Source organism: Syngnathus leptorhynchus, chromosome 1, assembly GCF_054491065.1.
Source record: "Syngnathus leptorhynchus isolate UIUO chromosome 1, UIUO_Slep, whole genome shotgun sequence".
NCBI classification, from domain to species: domain Eukaryota; kingdom Metazoa; phylum Chordata; class Actinopteri; order Syngnathiformes; family Syngnathidae; genus Syngnathus; species Syngnathus leptorhynchus.
In genome coordinates this window covers 18,869,471-18,890,393 of record NC_141195.1, presented here as the reverse complement: position 1 = coordinate 18,890,393, position 20,923 = coordinate 18,869,471, and the positions used below count along the sequence as shown (strand labels likewise).

Below are 20,923 nucleotides of genomic sequence, written 5' to 3'. Positions count from 1 at the left end.
CTGAATCTTGTCAGGTGGGATGATGGAGCACAAGTTTATTCAAGAGTCACTGACCAAGATGGTTAGAATAAAGGAATTTATTCATTCTATTTAATATATTTTCAAATTTGGAACAAATACAAAAAAAATCCCAAGGCTCTTATAAAGACTAAAAGAATACAAATGAATAGATTTTTTTCAAGCAGGGGTCAAATTAAACAACAATATAGTTTCACCTGCTGGACAGGTGTTTGTGAAAAATGACCGTTCAATTCAATTTGGGCCAGCTGTTCAAAACGTATAGGTTAGGCTGTTCTCGGCCTGTTGCGTAAATTTCATGCATTCGATTGCCTTTGAAGCAGAAAAAGGAGAATCCAGTTTTACAAGATTTGCCACACTGTTCACATGGTCAATCCATCACTTTTAGAAATAAAAATGGGCGTTCTGGTAAATGGAGGGCCAGTGACCTTGTCCTTGACCCAAAGCTTTCTTCATGCCTTTTTAATAACATCCATTCACGAGCGATAGGCAACAATATGAGGCGCTCCAGGCAAAATATCCTCTACTCCATCAAAGCAACGGTAAACAGAGTTTACAATGAGAGTGTGGCAGTTTGTCACTGGAAACTGTCAGGACTGTCACATTAACAGAGTTTTTTTTCCTTTATTTTACTATAGTACAGATGTTTATGATGTTTGGGGAGTGCTACGACTCCCATGGCTTTGAGAAGGGTTAGGATGAATACCTCCCCGAGCAGTGATGGTATGGATTTATAAAGCCTCATCCAGGAATCTGAAAGACAAACAAAGTCCGGCTACACGCTGAACCGGATATGAAATATATGCATATGCCCCAACAATCACAGAACACGTGACAACCAAAACTCTGTGTGTGTGTGTGTGTGTGTGTGTGTGTGTGTGTGTGTGTGTGTGTGTGTGTGTGTGTGAGTGTGTGTGAGTGTGTGTGTGTGAGTGTGAGTGTGTGTGAGTGTGTGTGAGTGTGTGTGAGTGTGTGTGAGTGTGTGTGAGTGTGTGTGAGTGTGTGTGAGTGTGTGTGAGTGTGTGTGAGTGTGTGTGAGTGTGTGAGTGTGTGAGTGTGTGAGTGTGTGAGTGTGTGAGTGAGTGAGTGAGTGAGTGAGTGAGTGAGTGAGTGAGTGAGTGAGTGAGTGAGTGAGTGAGTGAGTGAGTGAGTGAGTGAGTGAGTGAGTATTCAAGCAAGGGTGGCGTTCCAATCAACACCGTTTTCTCACGCTATCCGTTGTTGAGGTAAGGATATGAGCGTTAAAGACCGAGATGTTTAACTTGAGGCACCGTGTGTCCACCCAGCATGACCGCTGAAATGGTATGATGGAATTCCCAGTATGGCAAGTGAGGAATTACAGTGGATTAGCCTTGAACCCACTTAAAGCATGTTGGCGTCAGTAGTTTAACCAAAGGGAAAAGCTCCGCTGCTTTTTTTTTGTACGATACGTCAGTATAAAGGATGTTGCATTTACCAATGCTGTTGACTCATTAAATAAACTCAGTCAAACAATTCTCTAATCCAAGTCAGGAACAGGTCAGGTTTAACAAGAAGACAAATTTTTGAAAGACCGACATAAAAGAAATTAAAAACAAAATGATTAAAGGAAAATTTAACTTCTGTACTGTATTCCAGCTGCAGGTGTAAAAAGCTAACATTTTGTCTATAATTAATTTGGTAACTTCATTATCTTCCATGTTCTATTAATAACTAAATTATTTCAAAAACTGTATATTACATACTACGTTACTGTCATGTGTGTAAACGTTGGATTAGGATAATACACACAGTCAAATGAGTCTACTGAGTGAGATTTTTTTTTTGATGTGAAAGATACTGTGATGCATGCTGAGGGCCTGCGAACTCGCACTTGACTGGCATAATTTAGCAACATGAAAACTTTAGCCAACAAATTAGTCAGATATTCCTAAATGTATCTATGGCATCTGCTCTCGCTTATTTTGCATCAAACTATTTACCGTGCGCATTTTAGGATTGTGTCTATTCCCAGTGGTTGGAAAAAAAGAAAAATGGCTTCCTGTGAGCCAAACACTTGGCCACCTGGTTTGAGTAAGACTGGCCACAACTTGTACCACACAGTCACATGTACAAAAACATGTCCGATGAGGTGGTTTTGCCTGCAGTGATGAAGCAGAAATAGCCCGATCCAGGATTCTGGCCAGCAGCTCCAAACAAAAATGTTAATTTAAAGATTTGTACTTCATAATAAACACACCTTGATGAGAATGAATGTTCTTTTGAGATCAGCTCGTGATTATTAATGAACTCCAGAAAGCTAGGGTGCATTCAGTCCATTTGGGAGTGGAAGCAGGATAGAGAAGAGAAGGAAGGTTACAATCTAAATTTCCTGCTGTTACTCAGGATGACGGTCCCGTAACTCAGCATGAGTCAGGACAAGGAGAAGAGGATGCGGAATATGACAAGAACAATTTATGAAGGGGTAAAAGTATACAAAGAAGACAGGAAGAGATAGATTTATTCATCCGATGTGAGAATAGCTTGCAGCCACCATGAGATAGGTGGTTCTAGTATGCGATGCATGTGACGGTTTGCATGCATGGGTATTTTAAAACAGACAGGTGATCTATTCAGATTAAGATACCAAAACATGGAGACCCTAACCCCCTAACTTCTGACCCTAACCCCCAAAACCCAACCCTAACCCCTAATTCGAACCTTAACCCCTAACCCCTAAATTTAACCCTAACCTTAAAGCTAAATCCTAACCCCGAACTCTAAACCCCAACCCAAAACCCTAACACCTAAAACTAAACCGCCAACACCTAACCCAAAACTGGAGATACTGGGGATTGAACCCAGGACCTCATACATGCAAAGCATGTGCTCTACCACTGAGCTACATCCCCATTTGCTAAAGGTTAAACGGTTATTTCCCGGCTACCATGAGATAGTTGAATCTATGGGCCATGTAAAGTTAAGTTTGCAAGCATAGTTAACTCAACATCAATCAGGTAATCTACTCAACTGAACTACCAAAACATGTAGATGCTGGGGATCGAGCCCAAGACCTCATGCACGCAAAGCATGGCCTCTACCACTCCATGGGCAAGTGGTGAGCTGCGATGCATGTGAAATTCAGGTGGAATGCATGGTTAACTCATAAAACAAGTAAACTATTCAGATAGAGCTATCGAAACATGGAGATGCTGGGGATCGATCCCAGGACCTCATGCTTGCTAAGCATGCGCTCTACCACTGAGCCACATCCCCATTTACCATTGGGTGATTGGTTGTTGCCTGGCCTCCACGAGATGGGTGGTTCTCGTATGCGATGGATGTGAAAACCAGTTTGCATGCATGGGTAACTCAACAATTGACAGCTAATCTATTCAGATTAAGCTACCAAAACATGGAGATCCTAACCCCTAACCGTAACCCCTGAACATCTAACCCCAAACCCTAAACCTAACCCTAAATCCTAAACCCTAATCCAAACCTGAACCCGAACCCTAAACTTAACCCCTAACCCCTTAACCTAATCCTAACCTTAACCCTAAATCCTAACCCCTAACTCTAAACCTCACCCCTAAACCCCTAAAACCTAAACCCAAACCAAAAATTGGAGATACTGGGGATTGAACCCAGGACCTCATACATGCAAAGCATGCGCTCTACCACTGAGCTACATCCCCATATGCTAAAGGTTAAATGGTTATTTCCCAGCCACCATGAGGTAGGTGAATCAGGTACCTGAACTACCAAAAACATGTAGATGCTGGGGATCGAGCCCAAGACCTCATGCCATTGGGTGATTGTTGTTGCCTGGCCTCCACTAGATAGTTGGTTCTTGTATGCGATGCATGTGAAAACCAGTTTGCATGCATGGGTAACTCAACAACAGACAGGTAATCTATTCAGATTAAGCTACCAAAACATGGAGATCCTAACCCCTAACCCTAACCCCCGAACATCTACCCTAACCCCTAACCCCGAACCCTAAACCTAACCCTAAACCCTAATCCAAACCTGAACCCAAACCCTAACCTTAACCCCTAACCCCTAAACCTAACCCTAACCTTAACCCTAAATCATAACCCCTAACTCTAAACCCCAACCCTAAACCCCTAAAACCTAACCCTTACCCATAACCTGAACATTTAAACCCTAACCAAAAATTGGAGATACTGGGGATGAACCCAGGACCTCATACATGCAAAGCATGCGCTCTACCACTGAGCTACATCCCCATTTGATAAGTGTTGAATGGTTGTTTCTCAGCCGCGATAAGATTGGTGATTCTGAGCCGTGTAAAATTCAGTTTGAATGCATGGTTAACTCAACATCAATCAGGTAGTCTATTCAATTGAGCTACCAAAACATGGACATGCTGGGGGTCGAGCCCAAGACCCCATGCACGCAAAGCATGGCTTTTCTGTTAGCTCCATGGGTAAGTGGTGAGCTGCGATGCATGTGAAATTCAGGTGGAATGCATGATTAACTCATAAAACATGAAAACTGCTCATATTGAGCTACTAGAACATGGAGATGCTGGGGATCGATCCCAGGACCTCATGCATGCTAAGCATGCGCTCTACCACTGAGCTACATCCCCATCTGCCATTATGTAATTGGTTGTTGCCTGGCCACCACGGGATAGGTGGTTCTAGTAAAAGTGTGCATGCATGGGCAACTCAACAACAGACAGGTAATCTATTCAGATTAAGCTACCAAAACATTGAGATCCTAACCCCTAAACCTGACCCCCTAACTTCTAACCCTAACCCCTGAAACCTAAACCTAACCCCACACCCTAAACCTAACCCTAAACCCTAACCTTAACCCCTAAACCTAACCCTAAATCCTTAACCCTAAATCATAACCCCTAACTCTAAACCCCAACCCTAAACCCCTAAAACCTAACCCTTACCCATAACCTGAACATTTAAACCCTAACCAAATATTGGAGATACTGGGGATTGAACCCAGGACCTCATACATGCAAAGCATGCGCTCTACCACTGAGCTACATCCCCATTTGATAAGTGTTGAATGGTTGTTTCTCAGCCGCGATAAGATTGGTGATTCTGAGCCATGTAAAATTCAGTTTGAATGCATGGTTAACTCAACATCAATCAGGTAGTCTATTCAATTGAGCTACCAAAACATGGACATGCTGGGGGTCGAGCCCAAGACCCCATGCACGCAAAGCATGGCTTTTCTGTTAGCTCCATGGGTAAGTGGTGAGCTGCGATGCATGTGAAATTCAGGTGGAATGCATGATTAACTCATAAAACATGAAAACTGCTCATATTGAGCTACTAAAACATGGAGATGCTGGGGATCGATCCCAGGACCTCATGCATGCTAAGCATGCGCTCTACCACTGAGCTACATCCCCATCTGCCATTATGTAATTGGTTGTTGCCTGGCCACCACGGGATAGGTGGTTCTAGTAAAAGTTTGCATGCATGGGCAACTCAACAACAGACAGGTAATCTATTCAGATTAAGCTACCAAAACATTGAGATCCTAACCCCTAAACCTGACCCCCTAACTTCTAACCCTAACCCCTGAAACCTAAACCTAACCCCACACCCTAAACCCAACCCTAAACCCTAACCTTAACCCCTAAACCTAACCCTAAATCCTAACCCTAAACCTAAACCCTAACCCTAAACCCCAACACCTAACCCCTAACACCTAATCCCTAACCCTAAATCCTAACCCCTAACCCTAAATCCTAACCCTCACCCTAAATCCTAACCCTAAACCCTACCCCTAAACCAGAACCCTAAAACCTAACCCCTAACCGACCTAACAGATTGAGCTACCAAAAACTGAAAATACTGGAGATCGAACTCATGACCTCATACATGCAAAGCATGCGCGCTACCAGATTGAGCTACCAAAACACGAAGAGGCTGCGGATCGAGCCGAAGACCTCACACACGTAAAGCATGGTCTCAACCACTGAGTTACATGGGCAAGTGGTTGCTTACGATGCATGTGAAATTCAGGTGTAATGCATAATTCACTCAAGTACTCAAATTGAGCTACCAAAACCTGGAGATGCTGGGGAACGATCCCAGGACCTCATGCATGCTAAGCATGCGCTCTACCACTGAGCTACATCCCCATCTGCCAACCAATGACTGGTTGTTCCACAGCCACCATGAGATAGGTAGTTCTCATGCGATTCATGTGAAAGTCAGTTTGCATGCGTGGGTAACTCATTGACAGGTAATCGAATCAGATTAAGATAGCAAAACATGGAGCTGGCGTGAATGAATAAAGATGTGAACAAAAAATGTATACATTGTACTTTAACATGTGCTCCTCTGTGGCACCACAAGGACAGGGTGTCACCTCAACTGATTGAAGCAGAACAAGAAAACAGAGGCAGGGTGAAAAACAATGAGCAGAAGTGTGTGGTTGCCCGGTATTCAAATCCTGTCTGCCATGACAAGGTCTGCCAGAGTTCACGCTCGATTTAGGGTGTCATTGCCAAAGACAACAGTCGGTAAAAAGGGAAGTTAGCAATCAGTCATGTGATGGGCAGGTGTAGGGGGAGCAACATCTATCTGATGGAATGGAATCTGTGGCCCAGGAGAAATGAGGGACAGGAAAGGATGTGCGTCTCATCTAAACCTGACTTGATTAAAATAGGACTTGCCTGATGTTAAGTTAAGCTCTCGTGGAACCTCTTTACCTCTTGAGTGAAGACAAATTTATGACACCATTGAAACATAGCATTGGATGTTATCACTGTCTTTGTGTGCCACTGAAAGGCTTTCACTCAGTCAATGAGTCCACAGGGGAAATGCATTTGCAAGCTCGCTTGTTCATGATCACAATGGCAGACGCCTCCAAAGTGTACACCGCTTGGGTTTCAGCTCCTGCCGCTAATTACTTAAGCAGATCATTCAAACAGAACCGGACTGTTCACACACTATGGTGCATAGGACATTTTCCAGGAAAGATTTTTCACTTCATCCACTTTTGCTTTGAGTGAACCCCCACCTGCCCTAGTCCATATGTGTGGGTACCAAACTTCCAAACTTTGCCAAGCCCAAACTGCGCATGCATGTCCGGGGGGGGCACAACAACGACAACAAAGTCCACATGCCGATCTCGAATTGTTTGAGTCAGCCTTGATGCTTGACTGGGACTGCAGCAGGAGGACATAAAGACGAAGCACAACCTGGCTTAATTCACAAAGGTGACTAAATCCCAACTTTAATTGATGTGTTTAATATAAAAATAACTTTTAGGAAGCATTTAATGACACTATAAAGATAAAAGTTTTGAGGAGTAGAAGTTGCTATGAAAGTTGTTACATTTTCAAAGTGATGTTCTTTTTACAGTAACAAAGCAGTTACATGCAAAGTTCAAATCGAGTATCAATAAACATGTAAATTTATACCGTGAATATGTATATAAAAAGTCTACACACCCCTGTTCAAATACCATTTTTTTGCAATCTAAAAAAAAAATTGAGATCAAGATCAATCATTTCACAAATTTTCCACCAATTTTTTTACCTTTAGTGTGTGACACTAAATGGGAGGAAGAAAAAGAAATATTTTCAAGAGAGGGAGTAAAAAGAAACAACTGAGATAATGTAGTTGCACAAGTGTGCACACCCTCCTAGAACTTTGGATGTATAAGAATTCAAACACATTCAAACTCATGTGGCGTCAGCGTACACCTACAACCATTTGAGGTGCCACTGATTAACCCCAAGTTGAGACTCCTTATTTTCTGTGTTCCATGATATAGTATGTAATACCTTGGTAGGTCTTTACCTACCTTGCTCTTAATAATGAGATCCCAATGACATTATGGAAGCTCTCTATGGACCCAGAGTTGTGCTGTAAGATGTGACTACAAAAGCCAACTAAAACAGCTGGGGTCAATCAGGCTTTTGAATAGGGGTGTGTAGACTTTTTATATCCACTATTTGTAATAGATATGCTACTTCAAAGATGTGTGCACCATGTAGTGTGATTGCTTGATTTCAGCCATTTTGTGTTGAGAGGGCAAGATGGTGGTGTGCGGTATGTGGTCGTTTACAATCAACAAAGCCTAAAAGGGTATCCCCATGCATGAATAATCAAAAAGCATCAGTTGATGAATAATTGATTGACATTATACACCCATGGTGAAACACCTCGCGTGTACAGTCACATATAATGAACATTAAACTGCTGAGTCAAGAAGTCAAAAGCATTGCTGGTGGAAGAGAGTTTGTGAGTGAAAGCAGGCTTCTTCAAGATGGTTTTTTTCCTCATCATCACAAGGCCTAAAATTATGATCAAACACTGGACTGTACCAATAATTTGCATCTATATGTCTATATTGGGAATCTCAGCTACATTCGACATAATTTGGAAAGGGAAATAATTCACAAGATTAACTGGAAAATAAATCAAGTCTAAATAAGAAATCCATTTTATTTTAAAAATGTAACAGTTATTTTCCATTTCCAATTTTGCGGACCATTTGCAATACGAGAGAGTTGCCAGTTAATCGCTGCAGTAGATCAACTAAGCAATTTTATTTTATATATCGAATTTACTCCAAATTTACAGAAGAGGGCAGTCTGTCTGCAGAGCACTGACGTCAAAAAATTTGTTCTTGAAAGTCCAATTCTGCCATCTGGTGCCAGAAGCTGGTACAACAACCTCTTCACAAAAAAATTAGAAAAGAGAAAACGCTTGTTCCTGAATTCCATAACCTTTTATGCAGAGCGTAACAGGAAAAATATTTTATTTTGTACAAATCAAAAACCAAACTCCTTTTTTCCCCACCACCGTCATTTCTGTTTACATCTACAGAAGCATCACCGTCACACTAAATTGCTGCAGCACTGATCATATGAAGATATCCTTTCATTACATCCATTACTTGGAGTAGAGGTTCGCCCACATTAAAGGCAAAGATTAATTTAGTCATGTATTTTATTTTTCTTCAGAGATTTACAAAAAAAGGCTTTGAAAGAATACCTACTTTTTAAAAATTGTAAACACATATATAGACAGGAAGTTGCAAACAAGTATGAACTTTACAATGTATAGGCTTCAACATCGAGCCACATGAACATGTGGAACACCCACTTGGTGAGAGACAACTATCCGACATGGAAGCTCGAGCTTGACTGATCTTTTAGTCCACGCGAAGTCAGTCAACAGTAAAACCCTCGGGAAGATCCACCACCACGGGCGAATACTCGTCCAAGTCTGCGTCGAAATCCCAGGAAAACTTCTTAGTCAGGTGGGCTTTAAACTTCTCCGCTCTTTTGCGGAGCGCTACGTCCACTCCGGGCCCGCTGGCCATCTGGAAAAAGTCCTACCGGGGAAAAAAAAAAAATCATCTGTATTTGTTTGACTACCAATTGGTGGTTGAGAGCTGTAGGATAACGAAGGCTTGGAACTGAAACACCTAAATACCTTTCATTAATGGAAATAGTAAAGTGTGTTTGAAATTATATTTTGTATTGGGCTCATAATTAGTGTTGCATTTTTGGTTTAAACTATTAACATGAAAAATTATTTGATTATTTACGCGTCAGTGAGTTTCACAGTGTTCACTGTACTACCGTGAAATAAAACCATTGGTTGGGTTTTGCCCCATGAAGCTGGTACCTGCAGAGTGGAGGTGAGGAAGTTGTCCTGAGAAACAATGTCCACAAAGAAGTCAGGAGGGATTTCTCCTAGCTGGTGGTAGAGCACGGCAATGAGCCCCAGGTAAAGATCCTTGTGCTTCTGCATGGCCGCCTCAGCTCGACACAGAAGGCTCAGAAGGCGCTTCCAGTGCTCGAAGCCCTCGTACACGTTTCCCATCAAGAAGCACACAAAGGCAAACTGCAGCTCACCTAGGAAAGGAGTTTTCTGGTCGGGTCATAAAGTTCAACGAAGTTCTCCCATCCACCGCACATTTTCTAAAATGCTTGTCGAACTCTTGGGCAACATTACTCTGTGTGTAAAAATAATCATAGTGCCCGCATCTTCAAACCGGTAAGTATATTGCTTTATCCGGTCAGCCCGACCAATGTTAAATTTAGTCAAGTAGAACAAATACTACCAAATTGTGTGTAGTAATGAGCAAGGAAAACACTTACCTAGCAGGTCAAGAGGCCTCGCTTGGTGGTTCTCGTTGAGCACAGTCTCCAGGGCGTAGGTGAAGTCCAGGCTGCACTGTGTTATCTGGGCAGGTGTGGCCCCCGCTGGATAAGTCTTCTCTGGGATGACAGAGAAGCGTAGTTGTGTCCCCTCCCTCTGCTTCATCTTGGGAAGCCTTTCCAGTCCCTCCTTCATGGTCTGGCAGGCTGTGTCGTTCCTCGGCTGCTCAGCCCGGTCCTTTGTGTGTCGGAACTCTGTCTCGGGAACAACGTCGCTGAAGGCACATACCCGTCCAGAGAGCGGCTGCAAGTTTTTGGCCACCTCCTCACTCAGTCGGTCTGTGAGGGACACCCACTTCCTCATCACCTCATAAGGATAAGGCCCGAGGTATGGGTCCAGATCCTGCAAATTTGCTCGGACTCTGTTCACTTCCTCCTCATTCTGGGTGGCAGAGAAGTCAAAATCCTCTTCTTTGGGGTTCCAGTTAGCCAACAGGAGGTCTCTGGGTTTGAGACTGAGAAACAGGCCGGTCTTTGGGCCAACTTCTCCTCCACAGCTTGGTGGGTTGACAGAGCAGTAGTTGAGAAAGTGCAGCCCTGGGGGGATCATCTTAATACCCTGGAAGCGTGGACCAACTTTCCAACTTTTGCAGTCAATGCCGAATTCTGTGCCCTGAGGGACTCCAAGCAAGACCAGAGTGGCCCCCTCCTCAAACAGCCTCCGAGCAACATCGGGGTCCATGTCTACACTGCTACTGCTAGCCATTTCTGGAATCTAAATTCGGCAAAAATTTGACGGGGGGGAAAAGTGTCAGCCCTATTTTCCAGCATTTGCATACGTTCATACTCACGTTTTCTTGAAGAATTTCGTCAGTGTTCGGCACAGTTGACACGATGACACTACGATACGATTTTGTGGCAAGACGTTATTTACAGAAATAGTATTTTTAATAGATCGTTCGTGATTGATTAACCAGATCGTGTGATGTTATGATGTTGGCATCTCTGTTGGTGTGATGCCTCGATTCGGGAGGAAACGGTGCACGGGATGTCCTGTTGTAATTTGAGCCCGGAAAGGAACAAATGTTTTTGTGAACGGGTTCCTACCAACGTGAACTAAAAAAAAAAAAAAAGAAAGAAAGAAAGAAAATTACGATTGTATGGAATAAGTTTATTTTACTGCTGAAATTGCTGTTATGAGCCAGTACTGACAGTTTTACAGTTTCAAAGACATTACATTTTCAAAAACCAAAACAAAACATTTGGGCGGAAAACACGTATGTTTAACAGGAATGGTTGGTCACAAATACATCACAAATGAAACTGCTTAGAAAACGGACACATATTTATAAAAAACACATATTTATAAAAAAAAAAAACCAACAACAAAAAAACAACAACAATGTTCACATACATATGCTTTAGGTGCTTTCCAAAGAGACACTCTGAAGTTTCTGCCAACAATTTATTAGTGCTTTGATAGCTTTAATTAACCTGATCTTATTTCTCTTCTTTCCTTGAATTTTCTTGACATCTGTACACGAAACAGTCTTACCCTGAAATAATAATAATGAAAGAAAGTTGTTATTATTTGGGGAAAAAAACATGTGACTTTCCATTCAACCATGACACAGTTATTTTCAAGTTTGCAACCAAAAAGGATGTTTGTGAACTTGGACCCTTGGTCTGACCCTTAAATGTCCCCTTGTTTGGTGATTTGCTCATTAGTGATTGATAATTATCCAAATAAAAGAAAATATTCCTAGTGCTTAGCATCTCACCAGGGAATTTGGACTGCAGTTAAGAACAATGAGCCTCTCCATGTTGTCAAGGGGCCGATCCAGGTCCGAGGGATTGCCACCTCGCTGACAGCGCATCCGCCGAGTCCTTACAAAGATGGAGCGCAGGATGTGATGAGTCTGCTATTTTTGATGACAGTACAGATAAGTGACAGTACAAATAAGTGTAAAAAAAAAAAAAAAAAAAAAATCAATCAACAATAATTATGACTCATTGCCCTGTCCGTAGTGATGGAGTAGAACTCATACCTTTCCGGGACAGGGGTCTCTTGCTTTGGGCTTATCATTTGAATCTGTCAAATTCTGCAAACAAAGCATGACAGACATTTGGACTGATAACACATTGTGTCACAATGAGACCACTGAGCCCGATTACCAGATTCTGTAGTTCCACAAAGATGACCTCGCTGTACGAGCTCAGTATTTCTTGATAGTTACATCTACGTTTTCCATAAGAGGTTACCAATAAGAGAAGTGCCAGGACACTGCTGAGTAGCTTTCCAGTTTGACACTTTGAGAAACAAAGAGGGCAAAATAGAAAAATGCCAATCAATGTTAGATTTGGCCCTTTAGGCACAGACAATTTTGACACACAAAAAAATCTATATTTGTGAAGCACCACAAATAAGCACCTCAGGAATACTATAGGCTGCACCCTTAAAATGCTGGATTAAAAGCAACCCAATTTGACCCTGATCCTGGGTTGTTTTGCACAAATCAACCCATTTTGGTATCGAACAACTCAGCAAATTGGTTTTATTTTTGCAAAACAACCCAAAGTTGGGTCAAATTGAGTATCAAGCAAATTTATATTGTCATCGGCCAATAAAATTTTACTTTATACAAATGCTTTAGAAAGTTGATGGCATAGAATATCAGGAAGTGTAAAGTGCAGTAACTAACCTTGTCAGAGAACGTTTATTGTGATAACAGTTAAACTTCCATATTTACCTAATAACTAAAAGCACACTCACCATTTCTATCATCCTCACCCTGCAGATCGACAGACGAGCAAACTGCCACATGAAAAGTCAAGGTTCGCCTGGATAAAGATTTATGCAAACCTTATCTTGCAGCACAAAAACTTCCAAAGAAGGATGCAGTGAAGCGTACATTCCTTATCTAATGTCACCTCGGCTCTATTTTCATTCCTAGTCATGGATGGTTTTGTCTTGGCTTGATTAAATCACGGTCGTGCCAAGTCAAAGAAAATAATACCAACTTTTGCTCACGCGGCATGTGACGCGAATTGTGCGCTTACTTCTGACAAACGCACAAGAATAGCAGCAAGGGGAGGTGGTGCAACAATTTATTGTTGGCCAGCCAATAAAGTATTATGAATCCATGTCGAAAGAACTACAAAAACAAGACTACAACCGCATAAGGAATGCCATAAAAACAAAAATAATGGAGAATGAGTAACTCCTGAGTTCAACCTAAACACTAAGGTGACATCAAGAGACACATTTATGTCTCTCTCACGCTGTATTTTTTTCTCTTCTAGAAAAGGTTTGCTAGGTTACAACACGAGCAACAATGCCTGATTCCACTGTTTTCATATCTTATTGAATGTACAATTTGGAACACTTGCAATAATATTTGGGATTCAGCTGCACACATGGATTGAAACTTAATCACCATGATATCATGTAGCAGTCACGGTCTTAAAAAAAAAAAAAAATGTCAAACAGCAACTTGTATTTTCAATTTGTTATGAAAGCCTTATTTCACAGGTACTCAATTTACATTGTGTCTGCAGCAAAAGGACAAAAACAAGCAAAGAAGCTGAGCTGTGTCATTTGATTGATTGTCAGTCTCAGAATGTGTTTTTAATCTTGCTTGCAACTTGTGCAAGAATCTCTGTTGTCTTCTTCTGCCAGTTCAGAACATGTTTGGACTCAGCGCACCACAACTCTCCGTGACGTGGCTCAGCATTCTCACAGCGCTTACGGACTTCTTCTTGCTGCTCCTATTGGATGACAGTGGGTATTAGAACTACGGCCTGATTGTTGTGGATTTTTATGGCCAAAGTTGATTCCAAGATTTGGCAATAACTTTTATAAGAACATATAATAAATCTATTATTATCTGTGACATTAGCATTGTGAAAGTCCAAAACAGAAATGTGAGCTGTGACGTTCTTTGATCTCAATTTCAGGCGACAAAGGCGCTAGTGCCGTCTAAAATATCACTCTCCATCCAATTCTTATTTCATAAACATCTTAATTTGAAGAATATGTTGATACTCCTGGGGGACACAGAACATTGCAAAGAACATTTTTTTAATCAAGTGCCCCTCTATATCGGGGGAAAGGGATCTTACTTCTGTTCCATGCTGCAGCTCAAACTTGTAGAAGAGAGCCCAAGCATCTCCCAGGTCGGGCTCTATCTTGACTGTGCGGAGGAACCACTCTCTGGCTTTGGTGATCTTCCGCTCACTCCAGAACAACCTAAGGTGATACATTTGCATTGCAACACTGGAACTCACAAGGATTCTTGAACAGAATACATTGAAGGATGCAGTCATACTTGGCTACGGCGAGCAACACGTGTGGATCGTGTTCACATTTCTTCAAAGCATCCACACTCTTGGTCTTCCTCTGTGGCCTGGCTTCCAAAAAGACTGCCTCTGCCCACAGGATGCCTGGAACAAAGATGAATATGAATTGAATTATTACACTGAATTAAGTGAATGGCTTCGTCCCGCATTAGTTATACTCTCACCTGAATTAGGACATTCTTGCAGAGCTTTGGCCATCAGTGTGTTTGCAATGTTCTTCAGTCCTGAACGGAATTCTAATCGGACCGATTCCAACCTGGTTAGCGGGAGACACATGAGCGACAAGTCCGGTGAGTGATGATTTTGTGTGTCCAAGTTCTTCCCTCTGTTTGCTGTGGTGTGTCTTTCCTTACCACAACTCGGGACTCTGTGGATTCTTGAGTCGGGCCTTCTCCAGGATGGCTCTGGCTCTGGTCAGCTGTCCTACTCGTTCTTCCAGACGCGATGTCAGAAGCCACAGGGCCACTGAGTTGGGACACTTTTTCAACTGTGTGGAAAATATGGGATGTTAGCCGCTAAGAGGTCAAAATGAGAGCATTTGAATAAGTAGCTCACCCCTTGGTTGTACGCCTCTCTGGCTTTATCCATGTTATCACATTGTTCTTCAATTTGGCCCCTCATCATCCAGAGTTTGGGAAAGTCCTCATAGTGTTTCAGGGCTTCGGTGCACAGCTCCTGAGCAGCTTCAATGTTGCCTAACACCCACTCCAACTTCACCGACTTCATAAAAACCTTTCAAGACAACACCCGTTTCAGTTACTATGGCTGCAGTGAACTGAAATGACCTTTTGTGAGTGTGTGTGTGTGTGTGTGTGTGTGTGTGTGTGTGTGTGTGTGTGTGTGTGTGTGTGTGTGCGGCAGCTCAAGTGCCTTATTAATAATGCCATATCATGACAGCTTTTCAGATGGAGCAGTAAGCAAAGTGAAAAGACAATCAAGACTCATGGGATGTTATCTGTCAGCAAACAAAATTCTCAGACCACCCGAGAGAGAAAGTGATAAAGTGCACTGCTGTCAGCGTCCGTCAACACGAGCTGAGGTTTCAGAATAGAGCAGGCCCCAACTTGATGCACGAGACACACAAAAAAATTCGAAACATACCGGTTTTAAGCTGTTAATTTGTATACTTTGCAAACAAACTCGAGATTCGTGCACTCAGAGGAGTTGAACAGATTTTGGACTCAAACACTGAACGGTGAGGGATAGACGGATTTGGAGATGGATCAAGAGGGGATATTGGGAAGGTAAAAACTTACTCTCGCTGTGGGGGCGCTGCTGCGAGCTTTGGCTAGCAGCCGACGGGCTCTCTCGTATTCGTTATTTTCCGACTCCAGCTTGACAGCAGCCAGCCAGATCTCCTCACTGTTTGGGTTAGCCTGTGTGTGGGAGAGTGTGAAGCAGTGTAAATACAACGCTCAACATAAATGAGGACACCCCAACAGATGTGTTTGAAAAGCATGACATTGCTATCAGGATCTATATTTTCTATGGCAGTAAACAAAAATACTCTTCATGAAAATGACAGTTATCTCACACATACACACACCTAAAAATATCTCAGTTAACGGTGCAAAAATGACTAAACCCCAATCAAAATCTAAAAATCTAATCCAAACAGGGTGAAAAACCTATGAAGGAATTCATACAGATTTTTTAAAATGGAGTTTACTCATTTATGTTAAGCACAGTAGCTGAAACATTAAACATACAACTTTCTTCAGACTAGAGACTATTTAGTTTTGAGAAGATGCTCGATTACCTGAAAGGCCAATGCAAGGATACTTCTGGCGGCGGGCACGTCCTCAGCAAGCCACTTGGATTTGGCTCCCATAAGCCAGAGTACCTCCGCCTTTGGACAGTGAGCCACGGCTTTCTGGAGGAGCGTCTCCAAAGACTCCCTGACAGGTACGTGCAAAATATGAACCAGATGATTGAATACATAAGATTCCCTTTGAAGGGAGCCTATTCTTTACCTGGTTCCGTGGTTCTTCTCAAAGTAGGCCGCTCGAAGCCACACGCTTTTTTTACTGGGGAACACCTGCAGAGCATGAGCATAGATGGCCCTGGCACACTCCAACGCTCCGTGCGCCACACACTGAAACACAAAAACATTAGTATTCAAGGACCCTCGCAGATATCGCATCTTTTTTGTTTGTTTGTTTATGACAATTACATATACGCACACTATCAGAGTCCTCCATCCAGGTGTGCTTGCGGTCTTCCTCATCGATGCCTATCCCAATGACCGCTCTGATTATGGCCTGGCAGGTGGCCACACTGCCCGCTTTGTCGCACTCCTCTGCGTCCTGCCAGCAAAGAAGGGCATCGACAGAACATTCATCTCTAGGTCTTTTCACCGCCATCTGTTGCGCAATTATGACGCGCTACGTAGCATGAACACCCGGAGCAATGGATTAATTTTAAATGCAAAGACTTGAATTGACTGTTAGACTGCCACCTGGACGGAAAATGAGCTTGACTGTCGCAGCATCCACCACTCAACAAAATGTTAGCGAGGCTGCCCTGCGCGAGAATATTGGGGGTATAAACTCAAACAAACCTGTATCCACTGCTCTCTGTTGATCTCCACCCCGTTGGCACGCAGTGAGGTGATGGCTCTCTCAATGATTTTTTCCACCATCTGCGTGTTGCCATTGGCCTCCTCCAACTTCGCAGCGGTGATCCAAATGTGGCGGTCGGTGGGGATGTTCTCACGGGCCTTGTTCAAGACGCGTCGGGCGTTCTCGTAAGTCTCTAGGCGAGCCAAAGCCAGCCACAGCTAAAGACCACAGACGGAAAGAGTAAAGAGCTCTGATGGTATTTTTTCACATTAGGGAGTCAAAAGGCAGCACTGGTTCAACAAGTACCTCCACACTTGTTGGGCAACACTCCACTGCTCGGCTCAGCATAATTCTGGCATCTTCTGGCTCCTCCAGCTCGACGGCTGTCTTCCAAAGACGGACTGACTTGGACACATTCTCTAGGGCTGCGTGAATACCAGGAGCCGCTTAAAAACCACACGCACAACAAAATGAAGGTGGTACATTAAACCCGAGCCTTACCCTTCCTGAGGACTCTTTTCTTGGCTCTGACGTCCGTTTCGAGCTCCGCAGCTCTGATGTAGATTCGGACCGACTGCGGCATGTGGCGGACAGCTTGAGCTACAACAGCTTTTGCCGTGTCACCAGGCTGGAGCCTGGCTGCCTCCAGCCACACGTCTTCGCTCTGATGGACACGGACGACAACTACAGTTGAGTTGAACGGCAAGCTATGATCTTAGAAGGCAAGCCAATAGCTGGTAAATGTTGACTCGTAACATTGATGCAACCGAGACGTCAACCAATAGCTGGTCAATGAAACACGCATCCTTTACCCAGTAGAAGTGAGTGTCAAGGTTCTTGCTTTGGACAACACACATACGTATACAAAGGAACACTTGCATGTATGCGCTCAGGTCAGTCTCTTTCCTCCTTTACCTTGGGACACATCTCTGTGCCTTTCATGATGAGGTTCCGGGCCACCTGCAGTTTCCCAGTTACTTCTTCCAGCCTGGCTGAAGCAATCCAGGCAGGCGGGTGATGAGGGTTCGTCTCCCTCACGGATTTCAATAGCAGACGAGCCTTTTTAATGTCACTGGACAAGACGGAGGATGAGGAATTCAGCAAATACATTGTGGGCAAATAAAGCACATAAACCTGGAGCGTGGCACTGCGCCTCTACCTGATGTCTCCTCCGTGTGTGGGGATCATGGAGTTGAGGTCCGTCAGGTAACCTTTCGGATCCACCACCGTCTGACCGCTGACTGAGTCAGACACCTAGTGAAAAAAGAGGCAGACACTTGAAAAACAGAATCATCAACTCAACTACCCTACAACTTTGTTTGTTAGCATTTTTTAATTAGCGTTGCAAGTCTTGAATACGTTTTGAATCAATTTCAATTATACTAATGATCTCAGTGCATGAAAACGGATACCACAATATTAAACAACAGAATGTTATTGACGTCAACTCATGGTTGCCACCCTCACATTCGACACTACAATTTGAAAGGTGCAGTGCTGGCCTGATTACACAACCCAATAAGCATCTTTCCTGAAACGATTTCTGATGAATATTGGAATTGGCCTCTAAAGATCCTGAAGAGTTGGGCTCAAATGCTTACCTGACTGAGTCTCATATCCATGAGTGTGTTCCTGGCCTGACCAATTTTCCTCATGTCCAGGTCTCCTGTCCCTGGCGTCATCAGCCCTGGCGTCATGCTTCCTGGGTATGGCGTGTTCAGACCACCAAGCTAGTGGAGAGGAAAGACAACAACAGGTGAGTGTTCCTACTTAGCAAGGCTGAACAATACACCAAAATGTCAGCTTTTTTCCCCGCCCTCCATCGCCACCGCATAAAACAGAACAGTATTTTTTCATTCACATTGAATATGTATTTGCATGTCTACCGACCCCCTTCAGAGGATCCACACTGGTGTGGTTTTCTCCTGTCTGAAGGTGCTTGGAAAAAAAGCTGTCCGGGACAGGAGTGAGTTTCTCAAAGCGTGGGTTTCTCTGGCGCTTATTCCTGGCGTCTCCCACTTCAGGAATGCTAAGCCATTCCTCCTCTGAGACCTCTGCCAGTTTCCTCTGTATGGAAAAGAAGAGAAATAAAGGGATGTAGCAAAAAGAGAATAAACGCAGCACAATTGAGAAATTTGGTGGAGTCGTTCCATACTGTACCTTGAGATCTGAAAACTGCTGCTGAATTTTGGGTCGCTCCATACGGTATTTCTCAATCTCCTCCTTTTCTCTCAGCTCCCTTAAGACACAAAAGAAAGATATTCATCAAAAATCAACTCAGAACTCATAAAAGATGTGCTTTTCAGTCAACCTTCTTTCTTTGCGTCTTTCATCCATCCTTTTATCCAAAGCCGAATATATGGCATCTGCTTCTTCATCGTCCTTCTCGTAAGGACCGCTGGAGAACAGGCTCCCCGCATATCCGTTAAACTGCAAAAGTTTGGGGTTGCATAATTTCAAGTATATAAAGAATAAGAGGAGTAGCTAATCCCAAAATGTATACAACGCACCTCATCATAATTAGTGTCATTCAGATCTTCATCATCCTCTTCCTGGTTCTTCTTCATTTGGTCCCCAACCGTTCTCTTTCCTGGGGGTGCATGTCGATCATCTACTGGATCATTGGCATCGCGAGCTGGACCAATGTCAGAACGGGTCGTGAAACCAGTAGCCCTGAAGAACACAATCAAGAAGTGGGTACGCGTGTAGCCATTGCAGAAGGTCAGAAAGGGTCACTGAATGAGTCACACTCTTGATCATGTCCGCAATATGTCAATCTGTGCACAATTTCTTTGGTACGCAGCACTGGCCAGGACCCTTAATGCTAATTTCATGAACTGTATCACATACAATATGCACTTTATATAGTGTTCTACACCTTACAATGCACTTTAAGAACTTTTGATGTTTCAATTTGTTTTATTCCATGTATGCTGGTTGTAAAATCGATCCATACTACATTAGCTGACTGCCGTCAGTGGACTGGCTCTTGACCATTGTTTTTGTTTTGTGAAACCTTGCACTTGACTTTTTAAAATCACTTTAAGTTAATAATTTTCATACGTTGAGTGTTTCTGTGTTCAGCATGCTTGTCAATGAAAAGAAAGATGAAAAAGTTCTAAAACTTTGAAACTCGTATTAAATAACAAAACAACAAAAGGGTATGTTAATACTGGTGTGTAAATCAAGTGAAATTTTACATGCACACCTGAATCAGGATTATCTTTTTTATGTTAGACGTTGCGCACAGCCTTGATTTTATTATATTGCAGAATAATCATAAGTTACCATGCAACATGTTCATTAGGCGGAAGAATTTAATAAGTTAAATTCACGGACAGGTATGGTTAGCAAAAAGGCTAAACCGTTAGCTTACCCTCTCCCCAAACCGGGAACGTAGCCTAGTGGGGCAGGCATCCCCAGGAAGGGTTTCTTCTTTTTCCCCATTAGCGGGGAGGCGAGAGGAATAACCGGTGCGCCACCAGTTGCTCCCGCTGCTCCGGTGGCTGCTGCGTTGGTTTTAGGGCCATTTTTAGACGGCGGTTTAGCCACACTGGCGGACATCTTTGCGACAAACACGACGAAGATGCACGATACCGGAAAAACAATACGAACACATCCGCCTATAGCAAAAGTGACAACGTTTGATTTGGAACAGCGCTCCTACTGGAGAGGAGGGTTCATGTTGTCAAATTATCATAGCAGACGCCCTTTTTTTAATATATACAAAGTGTGCCTTTGAGTAGGTATTGTGTAGATAATATTTAATTTGCAATAACAGGAATGAAAACGGTACTTATAATAAGTGGACCAAGTTTGTGTTCAATTTGGTTGTCATACAGCCGATAGCCACAGAAAGGCGCTATAGTCTTAATCCAATTACTTATAGCAACTTGGTTCT

At 43.0% G+C, this 20,923-nt stretch overlaps 3 protein-coding genes and 8 non-coding genes across 13 annotated transcripts; all 11 read right to left on the bottom strand.

Annotated features, from left to right (window-relative positions):
• Positions 1-2,816: 2,816 nt before the first annotated feature.
• On the bottom strand, positions 2,817-2,888 carry trnaa-ugc (transfer RNA alanine (anticodon UGC)). The gene has a single exon. It is a non-coding gene; the product is annotated as a tRNA-Ala (tRNA).
• Positions 2,889-3,180: 292 nt separating this feature from the next.
• Positions 3,181-3,252, bottom strand: trnaa-agc (transfer RNA alanine (anticodon AGC)). Its single transcript has one exon. It is a non-coding gene; the product is annotated as a tRNA-Ala (tRNA).
• Positions 3,253-3,602: 350 nt separating this feature from the next.
• Positions 3,603-3,674, bottom strand: trnaa-ugc (transfer RNA alanine (anticodon UGC)). Its single transcript has one exon. It is a non-coding gene; the product is annotated as a tRNA-Ala (tRNA).
• Positions 3,675-4,158: 484 nt separating this feature from the next.
• Positions 4,159-4,229, bottom strand: trnaa-ugc (transfer RNA alanine (anticodon UGC)). The gene has a single exon. It is a non-coding gene; the product is annotated as a tRNA-Ala (tRNA).
• A 293-nt stretch (positions 4,230-4,522) lies between these two features.
• Positions 4,523-4,594, bottom strand: trnaa-agc (transfer RNA alanine (anticodon AGC)). The gene has a single exon. It is a non-coding gene; the product is annotated as a tRNA-Ala (tRNA).
• Positions 4,595-4,943: 349 nt separating this feature from the next.
• On the bottom strand, positions 4,944-5,015 carry trnaa-ugc (transfer RNA alanine (anticodon UGC)). The gene has a single exon. It is a non-coding gene; the product is annotated as a tRNA-Ala (tRNA).
• Positions 5,016-5,308: 293 nt separating this feature from the next.
• On the bottom strand, positions 5,309-5,380 carry trnaa-agc (transfer RNA alanine (anticodon AGC)). Its single transcript has one exon. It is a non-coding gene; the product is annotated as a tRNA-Ala (tRNA).
• A 666-nt stretch (positions 5,381-6,046) lies between these two features.
• On the bottom strand, positions 6,047-6,118 carry trnaa-agc (transfer RNA alanine (anticodon AGC)). Its single transcript has one exon. It is a non-coding gene; the product is annotated as a tRNA-Ala (tRNA).
• Positions 6,119-8,439: 2,321 nt separating this feature from the next.
• On the bottom strand, positions 8,440-11,173 carry aar2 (AAR2 splicing factor). Of its 2 annotated transcripts, none has more exons than XM_085928449.1 (4): positions 10,954-11,173; positions 10,103-10,877; positions 9,627-9,856; positions 8,440-9,318 (listed from the first exon to the last, which is right to left on the bottom strand). In XM_085928449.1, the coding sequence occupies exons 2-4, from the start codon at positions 10,866-10,868 to the stop codon at positions 9,163-9,165; spliced, it is 1,152 nt and encodes a 383-aa protein (XP_085784575.1). In that variant the 5' UTR covers positions 10,869-10,877; positions 10,954-11,173; the 3' UTR covers positions 8,440-9,162. The 2 variants fall into 2 exon arrangements, with proteins under 2 accessions (XP_085784575.1, XP_085784567.1); XM_085928441.1 differs by having other exon boundaries at positions 8,441-9,330.
• Positions 11,174-11,277: 104 nt separating this feature from the next.
• On the bottom strand, positions 11,278-13,185 carry LOC147062492 (uncharacterized). 2 transcript variants are annotated; one of them, XM_085922304.1, is made up of 5 exons: positions 12,876-13,185; positions 12,278-12,412; positions 12,151-12,204; positions 11,884-12,024; positions 11,278-11,658 (listed from the first exon to the last, which is right to left on the bottom strand). In XM_085922304.1, the coding sequence occupies exons 1-5, from the start codon at positions 12,924-12,926 to the stop codon at positions 11,524-11,526; spliced, it is 516 nt and encodes a 171-aa protein (XP_085778430.1). In that variant the 5' UTR covers positions 12,927-13,185; the 3' UTR covers positions 11,278-11,523. The 2 variants fall into 2 exon arrangements, with proteins under 2 accessions (XP_085778430.1, XP_085778440.1); XM_085922314.1 differs by having other exon boundaries at positions 11,884-12,021.
• Positions 13,186-13,341: 156 nt separating this feature from the next.
• prpf6 (PRP6 pre-mRNA processing factor 6 homolog (S. cerevisiae)) lies at positions 13,342-20,624 on the bottom strand. Its single transcript, XM_085922293.1, has 21 exons — positions 20,399-20,624; positions 19,533-19,695; positions 19,334-19,452; positions 19,183-19,261; positions 18,913-19,089; positions 18,624-18,752; positions 18,182-18,276; positions 17,938-18,094; positions 17,524-17,686; positions 17,329-17,447; positions 17,022-17,240; positions 16,645-16,767; positions 16,435-16,556; positions 16,221-16,359; positions 15,718-15,837; positions 15,017-15,193; positions 14,815-14,948; positions 14,626-14,717; positions 14,431-14,545; positions 14,225-14,351; positions 13,342-13,870 (listed from the first exon to the last, which is right to left on the bottom strand). Exons 1-21 carry the CDS (start codon positions 20,584-20,586, stop codon positions 13,718-13,720), a joined length of 2,910 nt encoding a protein of 969 aa, XP_085778419.1. The 5' UTR covers positions 20,587-20,624; the 3' UTR covers positions 13,342-13,717.
• Positions 20,625-20,923: the final 299 nt, after the last annotated feature.